The 12677-nt window shown below is 35.6% G+C and overlaps 1 protein-coding gene across 15 annotated transcripts in view; it reads right to left on the reverse strand.

The window, feature by feature from the left end:
• The window catches only part of MYT1L (myelin transcription factor 1 like), a 300554-nt gene that overhangs the window by 76520 nt on the left and 211357 nt on the right, over nt 1–12677 (reverse strand). For 7 of the 15 annotated variants that reach the window (XM_064707653.1, XM_064707654.1, XM_064707660.1 and 4 more), the window contains exons 7-8: nt 4974–5951; nt 266–400 (exon numbers count right to left, since the gene is read on the reverse strand). In XM_064707653.1, coding sequence (XP_064563723.1) covers nt 266–400; nt 4974–5951 — 1113 coding nt within the window. The remainder of the gene's footprint in view (nt 1–265; nt 401–4973; nt 5952–12677) is intronic. The other 8 variants (XM_064707662.1, XM_064707656.1, XM_064707664.1 and 5 more) reach the window with 3 other exon arrangements.

Consider the following 12677-nt stretch of genomic DNA (forward strand, 5'->3'; position numbering starts at 1 on the left):
CTGTTGACTAAATATGTCTATTAAAAAATAACCTAGGATTCTCAAAATCAAAGAATACAGCTTTAAAAGTTGTTCTTTTCGTGTAAAGTTAGTAAAGAATGGAAATGATGGAATAAAGGAAAAAGTATAACACAGAACAGTTGACTAACTTGAGACAAACCATACTGAAAAATGAAATTAATTTTTTAAATAAAAGGTTTAAAAAGCATGCTAGAAAAGTTTTTGTTGTTTTATCCCCAGTTTCCATGAAAGAATGTAAACTTACTTTCTGGAGGGACCCTATCTTTGTGTGGGCATCCTGACAAACTGCGGTGATGGGGGTAAAGCCCCGTTACATGGCCAGTTCCATCACACCCAGGGGTAGGACATTTGCTCTCTTTCTTTTCTGTTCTTGAGGGATCTATAATTTACAACAAATGTGTCAAGTGAATGAGTCTTTTCACATTTCTGTAAGAAGGTTCATTTAATCATGTCATTTACTCTTTGGTAAATGTTATTATGAAAACTGGAAAAAAACCCCTTCTACTTCTTATCACAGTTCTGTCACTTTTATCCTGTTATCTTCTTCTCAGACTGCAGGCTCCCATGATCACGGCAAATCCATTCACAGTGATTGGAAAATGACCTTTTTATAGCAAAGCCGTACCATTGTCAATCAATGTTCTACTGGCAAGCATTAGCTCAAGGGTGAAAGGTCATTTGGAAACTGTTTAGTTGGAGTTTCCCTTCTTTACATTCGTATTTGCCTCACGTGTTACGGTCTGCAAATGCACTGTCATAGCTGTTCAATGTCCTGAGAGTAGCAAACCCAGCTCTTCAGCATAATGACTCCACAGAAATCCCTCTTCCAAGGCACAATGAGGAAATTACTTTTGTTTTCTTTAAATTCCTTTCAAAGTGGTAAAATTACATAAATATTCCTTGATCTTCAATAAATTATGGTGGAGTAAACATTGTAATCAGAATTACTGAAAGTATCGCTTGCGTGTAAATCTGGGCCATTACCAACATGCATATGTAACATTTGAATATTCATATGCTTGAAAGGTTAATGACCTTTTAGAATGTTGTTGGAACTTCTGCCTACAAATCAAAGAAAAGTCTAACTAGACATTTTGTCCACAAAATAAAGTTTTCTGCCAATGATGTAGTGGAATACTGGTGTCATTAACCTGATTTAGAAATTTCTCACATAACTTTATCTGCTTATTTTTTTAACAGAACATGTGTAGAACATCTATTCTTCCAGACAAGCACATGATACAAATTACATCTTATCATCTTGACCACAGTTGCCAGGTTTCTGACATTATTGCTGGTTTTCATATCAGTATGAAAGGGATGAAATTCAGGATATTCAAACTGCTCCAGTTTTAGCTCAAGATCACCAACATCTTTTTTAGTCCATCATTCCTTTCAGTACCCAATCTGAACTACCCTCATTTAATAATTTTATGTTGCTCTTGTAATTTCTCTGCTTCAGTATTTATGCTTTCATCTCTGTAAAATAAGATTTTGCTACTTGTTTTCCAGTAAGCCTTTTTTACATTAAATTCCATCCCAGCTTCAACAAACAGAACCCTCAGTACAATAGGGGGAAATTTCAGTACTTGTGGAACTTCAAGGACAACCCATTCTTTTCATCATGAATCAATACAATCCAGAGTTCACATTCTGTTTTGTACTTATCTTTCTCTGATTTCCTTCTGGTATGTTTTATGCATACTTTTACTTTTTAAGTTCTTCCAAAACAGCTTCATTTTACAGAAAAGTTTTAGCGCCTTGTAATGACTCTCCATGTTTTAAATCCATTCTTAAAATATAATATCATACTTAAACCTTATATTTTGCAAATAGAACTCCTAATTATAATGGTTTTATTTTACTTAACTTGCATGTGCACTGTAGAACACAGATCTTTGTTTCATGCTCTTTAACAACAAATAAACATAATAATCTATCTCCAATGTGCTATACAGTTATCACAACACTTCTGGAAAGACCATTATCTCATACATCAAGAAATTGAAGAAAGAGATCAAGAAGTTAAACCCAAGGCCACAGAAGGAGCAAATGTCAGAGGAGGGATTTGAATTCCTGCCAGATAGGCCTGTGCTGAGACCACTAGAACAGCAAGCCCACAGCTACATACATACACAACTCTAAGCAACTCATCAAGTCAAGTACTTTGGGATGTGTAAAAGTATTAGATAAGTGAACAGATAATGTAAATGAAATATAAATTATGTAAATATAACAATATTCAAGGACTGCAAAAAATGTAGATGATTAATAGACCATAATGGCTTTTTAGAGACTTTAAACTAGAGGAACTTTAGCTACTCGACATTGTTAGAACTCCACCAAAGTCAGTGAAGGTATTGTAATTTAGAGCAGCCGAGGATCTAGACACTTGCATCCTACAGCATCAAGCAAATCCTGCTCTGTATTCAAGTCTACATCATAAAGTTATAGCACATATCAGAGTCTTAGAGCCTTTATGGTCTAACAAGTCAGAAAAGATGCTGTATACTACTCTTAATGATTTCAAAACTTGCATAAAATTGCACTTGCACAATTTCCCATTGCTTTTAATGGAAGACATTTGAGTAAACTTTTTACAACTTTTTACGAAACAATGGATACTGTTCTGTAAATCCTTTTCTGCTATTTGGGAGAGATATTGCAGTTTTACTGAACTCTGCAACCTTTTCTCACTCCTTGCCACAATGAAAGTATTTCCTGAGTGAAGGGTGTCAAAGGACTTTAAATGGTTTCAAAATGCATAAACTTCAGAAGAGAAACCTGTTTAGAAAGCTTAAAATGGCAGGGGGGGAAATGGTTAGTGGTCCCTTAATAGTTGTTTCAGTGATCTTTGAACCCAAGAGGCAGTTCTCACTGCAAACCTGTGCTCCCAAGACAGTTTCCACCTAACTATACCATATATCTCTGAAGGCATCTCTTCCAGCATTATTTGGAAGATAACATGTGACTGCAGAACAAATGATACAAGCAACTGTCTTACCTCAAGCTTCTTCTCTCAACAACTACCAGAATGTTTCCCACAGGTTTGTCATGTTGGTTTGGTTTGGGTTTTTTTTGTTGAGGTTTTCTTGTTGAGTTTTTTTTGTTGGGATTTTTTTTGTTGTTGGGGTTTTTTTGTGTGTGTGTTTTGTGTTGCATTGTTTTAAATAAGGGATTTTTTTTTATTTTTATATTAAAAAGATCAAGAATTATACACCCCACAAAATTTCATGGTCCAAACTCCCACAGTATTTAGTCCCTGGTGAGCCTTGGACCTATTACCAATTCAGCCTGCAGCTCCCAAGAAACAGGATGGTTCAAAGATGCTAGAGAATTTACTAAAATAGGATAACCCTACATTTCTCACTGTCAGAAATAATATAGGCTTTTTGGAGACAGCAGGCCTATATGCAAAAAGGTTTTCCCAGCTCTATATAGACTGGAAAGACTGAACAATACCAGAATTTAAAAACTGCTCTAAATTAATTTTTGTTTGCCATGTTTTCTGTGTTTTTGGAGACATATATTCACAGGGAAATGCATCCATAACAGGTCATATATGAACAACATTTAGCACAACATCCACATGGCTATGCAGTAACACACTAACTAAATAAAGTTGTCTTCCCCAAATACCCAAAGTTACTACAGCATACACTGGACTATATATTTGTGGTTAGAACAAACAAACCTTCACTAAAATACATTGCACCAGTGTTTGACATCAGTAATTTACATGCTTTTCTAAAAGACTGATCATTACTTTTGTTTCAGACTTGTGAAAAATGACCAAAACTTTCTCGGATCAAGATGTTGTCTGCCTACGTGAATGTCACAGGCAGATTACTTTTTCAAAACAGAGATTTATAAAAAAAGAGAAAAACGCCCACCATTTTAATTGTAGAAAGCAAACCAAATATTTTTGCAACAAATATAAGATAAACTTAGTCCCTGTTTAGCATCTCCCAAGAAATACAACATCCTTAACTTCCACTAAAGTCAATGGGAATCAGGGGTGTTTAGTGAATCTCAGGAGGTATTGAACACTTAATACAACATGGCCCTACATGTACAGATGTAAACACGTTAAAGAGGGGTGTCATAATATAAACACACCATCACCATGATAATCCTGCAAATTAAAAGGCATTCTAAACGTAACCTTTAGTCTGTTGTGACTTTTTTTGTTTGGTTTGGTTTTTATTGTTTTTTTTTTTTTTTTGTTTCTCTTGTATTGAATTATGGTCAAGGCAGCACCTTAACTGTTTCCACAATGGAATGAAACCAGTGAAGTGGAATGCACATAAGAAAGAAATTGCTATTGATCTCAGCCCAGGCCACACCATGCCTTGCATAGCAAATGCTTTCCATTACCTTAGTATCTTAAGATAATTAATGTGCAGTCACTGCCCTTATCTTATGTTATCGGTCATTTTGATACTGTTCAATTTCTATCAGGCCATTCTACATTTTAGACAGGAGAGGCTTCATCAATAACTGTCATTTGATGATAATTTTATAAGTCACGATGCCACCTACCCAATCCAATCTGTAATATATGCACTTCATAGCTGATTGACTATCTGCTACATAAACCCCCCCTCTTCAATACAGTTTGCAACAGTTTTCTTTTTTAATTATTACTATAAAATATATTAAAACCTTGAGAAAAATCTTTGCCTCTTTCAACATGATCTCTTTTTGTTTCCCTAAGAAGTTGCTTTTTTAATTTAGCCAATGATATACTGTACATATTTCTAACACTGCAGAATGAGTTCTTTCATTTTATAATCATAGCATGATGCGATTTTACAATCATGTCATACTACAATTTTAAGAAAGTTCACATTATGTGGAATTAATAACTTCATTTCAGAAATCTATGCAAAAACTTAACATGTTAGCTCACACTTTCTCATGACATAACATACGGTATATAGAAATATTACCTTTACCATAATATGGCTTTTTGACATGGCCGTCACTTGGTTTAGGCTTCCTGTCATCTCCAGAAAGGTGTCTTGGAGACTGTTCCTCAAATGATCTCATATTATCCCTCCTTCCAGCTTCCACTGCCATTTTTTCTCTCATGGCTTTTGCTCTCTCTGTTTCCAAAGCAATTGCTTTCTCAAGCAGGGTTAAGTTACCTTTTGTCATATCAAACACTTCTTCAGACCTATCTGAAGTAATAGAGGTGGTATCATCGTCTCTTTCGTGACAACCATCCTCCTTGGCACAGCTAGAAAAAGTCCTAGATCTGGGGCTCAACTGTTCTTCAAGCCTCATTAGGTTCATCATATCAGAGTAATTCCGGTCTGGTGTTCTTCCTTGGAAGTCATCTTCTTGCCTGACATGCTGACGAGTGTTCATGTTTTGCTGTTGATTTCTTTCCTGTGGGTTTGTCTCACTGAGTTTCCTAGCCAGATCAAAACACTGGTTCCTTAAGCACTCCAAACTGCTGAGACATACCTCTTCATCACTCTCCTCCACTATTTTTTCTGTAAGTCCATTGTTCACAGGCTTTCCTAGCATTACAAAGTTCATATTCCTATTGTCTTGCTGTGAAGTATTGTCTGCATAATTTCTGTCATTAATATTTTCTGAAAGCACTACACCATGTCCTTGTGCTAATAATTTAAGGGAGTCCACTGTTTCCCTAACAACATCACTGTCTAAATCTAAACTCAGCTCACTTTTTCGACCAATATTTTCATTTTTGTCACTATCATCTTCCAGACTATTAGATGTATTGCTGTTCATTTCTGATTCTGTCCTGGCTCTGTATGCTGCATCCTCTGCAATTTTGCCAAGATTTAACAATGACTTGGCCACCAGTTCATCGTAATTATCATACTCATCATTATTGTTATCGTCTTTTTCTGTGTCTTGCATTATTCGAGTATTGTGACAATTCATTTGATGGTCTTCTGTATAAAAAACAGAAACAAAGAAAGAAACAAAGAAAGAAAGAAAAAGGAAAAGAAAAGAAAAAAGTGGCTACAATTGGAACTGTTGTTGCAATCGCACGGACAGAAAACAAACTGCATGTCAAATATTGTTAATCATACAGCAATTTTAGAACACTATGGCTGACCCATTTGAACTGAATCTCTATAGTCCATAGGGCTATTTTTGTTTATTTGCTATTCACATGAATTTCTTTCACAGAACTGATAAGAAAAAGGCAATCAAAATGCTAATTACTATTACTGCTGAATATTATGGCATAAATACTTATGTTTCTCCTTTCACTTCTATATTCACAGTTTTATGGGATTTACCACAATCACATTATTCAGATGGCATAATTGCCTATGTTTCCAACTTTTCTCACTCCTGTATTTCCTGTAAATATGGTAGATGGCAAGGAGTGAGTACTACTGGATTTATTCTCTTAATGATGAATGCCATTCACCAAAAGAGAAACAGTATACTCCAAGAAGGAAAAGTCACATTTTTAACACCATACAGAAAATTAACACTAGTCAACCAATAGCAATACAAGAAGATTAAAATGGTATTTTACTTAGTGGATCCATCAGTAAAATCAAAATCTCTCAGTTCAACTGTGGAGAAGTTAAGATTTTTAACAGTGTTGTTACATGAAAGGAGGATAGAAGGAATTATATGCACAATATAATTTTGAGTAAATATGCTAGCCCAAATTTTATAGTCATGTATGTGTAATAGGGCTGTTATTTGTACTGTAACAGAATGGTGCAGAGTTACCACATTTTACTCAGCTTTGGTCTAGTAACTGTTGAATAACATAGGGAGGGCTTAATAGGATGGGGCAAACAAGAGGCACTGAGGAGGAGATTCACCTCACCTAACTTTAGACATGAGCAAGGCAGACACCAACACCTACATCTGCATCCACGGTTCTGTCCTCAGTCAGTAAGAGAAGCAGACACTTTATGGACACAGCCCACCTGATCTGGTTAAGATATGTTCTTGAGAATAAAACTGATAACCACTGGAAGTGCCTGTTTCTCTTCATTGACAACAAAGGGACTCAGAATTAATGCCCACCTTAAAGATACCCATACTCAATCAGAGGAGTATCATTCAGAGAGCATCTTCTGGTATCTCATGTTCACTCAGTTATGTCATTATTAGACCCAAACATACATTCATAATTATGGAGTAATGAACACTGCATAACTAATATTTTGATAAGTGGCTACCCAAGCTGTATTTCAATATTTTCCCGCACTGGACAAGAAAGTGCCTAGATCTGTCATTACAGTGTCATGCTAGTCCAGTTTTTCAGCTGGTGCAAACTGAAAGAAACCAGCAGAGCTAGGATAATTAACACCTGCTCAAGAGCTAATCCATCAACTTCTGATAGCATCTTTTCAGCTTAGATGTATTTTCAACACTAGTATACCTAAACACTTAGCAATTTCTGAAATGTGGCTCATATTTTCAATTAAACAAATCAAAGTGAGAAATTTCCAGTAGTAGGTGGCTTGTGCACTAACATTTTGGTAATAGGAAATAGTGTTTGATAAAAATAGATTTCATGGCAATAATCAAGATAATAAATCAAGAGTTGTATATACAAAGCTAAATAGCACAATAATTAATATTTCAGCCACAAGATAGTATTTCTTCTACACAGTGGTTAGGGATCCTGGGATGATAGTAGGCTGTAGTTAAGCAGCAGAACTGGTTGATGACTAGGCTATGTCTAGAAAAAAAATGCTCTAATGGTAAAATATTATATCTTACATATTATCTGCTTAAATACAGAGGAAAGATAGTTAATAAGGAAGATTGTATGGTACTTCTACATCACAAGATATTCCAAGCCAGTAGTGGGTTATCTGTTTATCATAAAAGGTGGTTTTATTTTAGTTGCTATGTTTTTCATGATCATCATAATTCACATTTATCTTTCAGTGCCACAAAGATTAAAGTATCAGGGTATCAGATTTTCAGTGTACAAGTAAGGATTGCCACTTACACTTCCTATTTGAAAAATGTCCATCTTGAATAACTGAATAGAAGAAAGCAATGAAAAATTAGTGGATAGCACAGATAGTCTGTGCTATTTGAAAAGCAAATACAGTAATAATTTTCTAAAGTAAAATGTACAAACAAATCCCACATTAATTTAAACATTAAGGATAAAACGTGGTGCCATGGAGATTGTTCCATAGAAACTGAAGCTTTTGTGGAGCGCTTCTTGTAACTATACTCATGGGCAATCAGATGCAGCAAAAGAACATCAAAGTAATTAAAGAAGCAACAAGCCATAGCTCCAAAATTGCCAGTGCCTTCAAGTTTAGGATGAGATATCAACAAACACTGGTGAAATCAGTCCAAATCTAGCTGTAATATGATACTGAAATACAAAGTAGGAAAAAAAAGAAATTTCCCAAGTCATCCTGAGAACTGCTCAGGTATGTAGTGACTATTATAGGCCAACTTTTGAAACGTGAAAATTTTCAGAGATTGTTTCTTAAAAGAGGGGGATGTGTTTGTAAATGATCACCAAGGAGAGGAATATGTTATACCTTGCCTCCACAAGTGAAAAGCCAAAAATGAATCATTTACCATATGACAGAAGACATCTAAATTCCTTTTGAGTAGGTAAGCTGAGTGAAAGTTATAACTACAGTATTTTTATTCTGTGTGTTTGGCTATATCCTTTTCTGTTCTCCCATGCATTCAGTCATAAAATGAAGAAGGAAAAGGTAGTGGAAGAGAAGAAAGCGTAAAGCACTAATCCCAGACAACAGAGGTGGGAAAGCAAAATATTTGAATAAGTTTCCTTTCTCATATTTTGATTCTTGGCCTTTTTTTGCATCTCCTTTCTCTAACAACTATTTTACTCATGTCTCTTACCTCCATGCAGCAGTTAATTTTAATGAGGAAGATATTTTTGTATGCCATGTCATCCCCTCAATAACAGCTGGATTCTAAGCTTGCTCTGGTGAGGTGCCTGTTTCATCTGTTTATCAAAATGAAATTTTAAATACTGAATCAGTTTGTTTATTAGTTAAGGGTCTTCTAGGAAGTATGTTACAACATCAGCTCTAGGTGAACTATATGCCTTTTTTTTGATTCAGGTCTGTAAAGTTTAATCTTGCTTTCATTTCACATTTTTGCGATTCCTTAGATTTGATCTGTAACTCAGTAACTACCTTTACAGTGTGCTGTTTAATGGCTGTCTGTTAAATGACTGCAAAACCTGGAGAGATAAAAGATTTACTCTACCCATTGCTTAAGTTTTGGAACCAGTGATGCAAACTGAAGGTTTTAATTTTGTGAAGAGATTGAGTTTGTCTCACAAAGACATAAGCTAGCCAGTTTAGGTGAAGAATGCACAAAGTTATAATATATCCTTTTTATGTTAACTTTAGGGCTGCACGGACAAAGAATATGCAATGCAGTTTAAAAAGAGTATCAGATTATTCTAGCCCTCTTCCACAAAATATCATGACAATTTAGACATTCTAGATTATATAATTTGTTCTTTTTAAACTCTCAGCAGATATAACAAATGGCAGGAAGAAATTATAGTGGAGTAGTGTAGAACAGCTAGTAAGAGCTGGAAGCCTTTAGCCATTTCGACAGAAGTGCACTTGTATTGCGCTAAAAAAAGTGAATAATTTGATTTCTTATTGCACCTTTCATCCAAGGATCTCAAAGCACTTTACAAACATTATTTTAAAAAGCCTCACAACACCCCTGTGAGGTAGGTACTTTAACCCCATTTTACAGATGGGAAATTGAGACACAGAGAACTTCAGTGACTCTATGTCATACCAGGAGTCACAGGAGCCTAAGAATTATAGCCTCTATATCCTTGACTGTTTCCTCCTTTTTTTCCTATCACATCCAATTTTAAACAGTATTTTTTCAGAAGAAATGGCTTGCTGGTTTCAGTGTAGGGAGTCATGCAAAACAGCACCTTCCTTTTGAAAAGGAAAATACACAGCATTTAGATTGAGAGATTCTGCAGAGAGAGGCAATGATACTTCAGAAATAGCAGCTACATTCCCACCAAAGGACAAAGACTTCAGAAACAAGACTTTCTGGATCTGTGGTCTGTGTATCAAATTACTCACTTTTCTTCCAAGAATGAGCAAATATGATGGCTAAGAAGCTAAACCTACATGTGGTCACACAGGCTTCCTGTCCAGATGGATGGTTTCATTATCCAGGCAGCATTTCCTAATTTAAAACACTTCACTGCTCTTGCCACTGCTACTTGTCAATTCTTAAGTGCTCAGCACATGATACTACAGCATCACCATTCTTCTCCCTTTAAGCTGTAATGCAAAGTGCATGCACACATCTCCACACTACAGTCTCTGATAGCTGGCCTATGAGAAAGATTTAGCAAGACAATGTTGGCACAAATGAATTCCAAATCTTAGAAAGTTACAGAGTAATATGGGGAGGGGGATTGTTTGTACATTGATGTCTCGGGGAGAATCATGTGAGAAAGAAAACTGAAGAGGTGGAAAACCCAGTGAGCTCTCAACTTCTCCACTCCATATGGAAGAAACAGAGGTGTAACTCTCCAAGGACCTAAGCAAGGTCTCCTAAAAGTCTAAACACTCCTACATGGGAGTCTAAACACTCCTACTGACGTGGGATTTGGATTAGAGCCTAAGCATTTGAATATGCCTATTTCAGGGATGCACTAAACTCTGAAATTGACCATGTGCATGAAGAATCCTTTTTTCAGCTTTGCAAAATTTCCTAAAGTTCTTTTATGCTGGAAGTGCTATAGGTAAAGACCCAAGCAATTTGGTTGTTATAACAATTGGTTCCTTTATGGACCTTATAAACTTAGTGGAAGTCAAAAGAAAAATTTAACTGTTCACTTTGTTCATTGATTCTCTCGATAGCTATTCCATTATATTCAATTTTTTATTTTTCCACTTCTCAGCTTGCTATAACTACTTACAATAGTTATAATACTGGGACTTATTCTTTAGACTCTCCTAGAATTATAGTATTCAATTAATAACCAATGCTCAAAGTAAAATAAAAGGAGAGTAGAAGCCATTAAGCATGGGAAGGAAGCCCTGAGCTGAAGAACACAGCATGTTACAGTAGGAGTCAGTATTATAAATTAATAGTGAGGACTACAGTGCACCAAGCCCATACAGACCTTTCAGTATGCACAATTTGCCTTATGTATGTTTTAATTCTATTTTTTCTGTTATGTTTTGATCTTTTCATTTATTATATGTACTTTTTTATCTGGTTTTGCTTGCTGAAAATTTAAGTACTACCTTCTTTTTTTCTTGTTTCTTTCGTACTTTTCCCTGAGGACTCATCTGAATTTCTTTCCTTTTGTGGAATGATTACTAACACATAAAGACTAACACATAAAGATATTACTTTTTAATTCATCTTCTTACTAGTTAAACAAATTTTTAAAAGAATATTAATTAATTATTTTGGTATAAAACCATTTTGAAGATTTAGTTTTCTGTACAAATCAGTGCATTCTTGTCTAAAGGCAGAGGTGTTTTACATAACCAGTGCCCTGAAACACTCCTTTTTTGTTTGACCTTTATATGACCTATTATTATGCCTCTTGTGTCACACCTGCATGAATAGCAAGCATCCTGATCTACAAATGTTCACACTAAGTATTGGTACAATATGGATGTTCTTACTTGGGTTATTCCTATTAACATAAAGACAGAGAGCACCAGGTAAAACAGAGCAATATACTTTTAAATTTTTTTGTAATTTGTTATTCATCCGTGTTTTCCCAGTCCAAATCCCTATGAGCTACCTGTATCAGCAGAGTTTTGGAAAATGATCTAAGGATACCTGACAGGTCTTCTGACAAGATCATGACTGAGGTAACTTTGCTTCAAGTGCCACACTGCAAGATCTTCCTAAAGGTTATCTAGGTTCCGACCCAAGCCAATATGTTTAGGATTTTGTCATTTCACCACGAGATACTGTTTGCCTGTCTATGACCTTCAGAGACTGTCACATGCTATTGACAGTGCACTGCTGCCACGGAATCAAGCAATATGTGAGGCTGGAAGGGACCTCGAGAGGCTTTGTGGTACAACACCTGCTCAATAAAAGTGCCAGCTCAGAGCACTCATCAGGGCTCTGTTCTGTTAGTTCAGCTTTAAGGGTCTTCCAGGATAGAAATACCACAGCATCTCTGGGAATTCTATTCCAGTGTTTGACCACTGTCATAATCAGAAATTCACTCTTATTTCTAAATTGATTTATTTTTTGTTGCAACTTACATCTTGTCTCTTGCTACACACTAATATCTTCTGTCCACTCTCTGTACAAGTAGCTGAAGCCTAAGTTTTCCCCTTAGCTTTTTCTTCCTCAAGTGAACAAACTAGGTTTTTTTCAGTGTTTCTGCACATCATGTGGTCCAGCTCTTTAATCATCCTGGTTGTTCATCACTGGACTCCAATATTTCAAGACTTGTGCTGATGGACAAAATGATGTCTTTGCAGCATCATGTGATGGATGCTCCAAAACTGGACCTATTACTCCACATAAAAAGTGTAAGTACTACATAAAATTGAATAATAATTTCTTTTCTTTTTGGTTTCTGTTTCTCAAGGCGTTTCATCCTGACAGCCAAGTATTATTTCCAAAAGTCAAAAGGCAATTAATTTTCTGGGAATTATCTTGTTTTC

The sequence above is a fragment of the Zonotrichia leucophrys genome, chromosome 3 (assembly GCF_028769735.1).
Source record: "Zonotrichia leucophrys gambelii isolate GWCS_2022_RI chromosome 3, RI_Zleu_2.0, whole genome shotgun sequence".
In the NCBI taxonomy this organism is placed as follows: Eukaryota; Metazoa; Chordata; class Aves; order Passeriformes; family Passerellidae; genus Zonotrichia; species Zonotrichia leucophrys.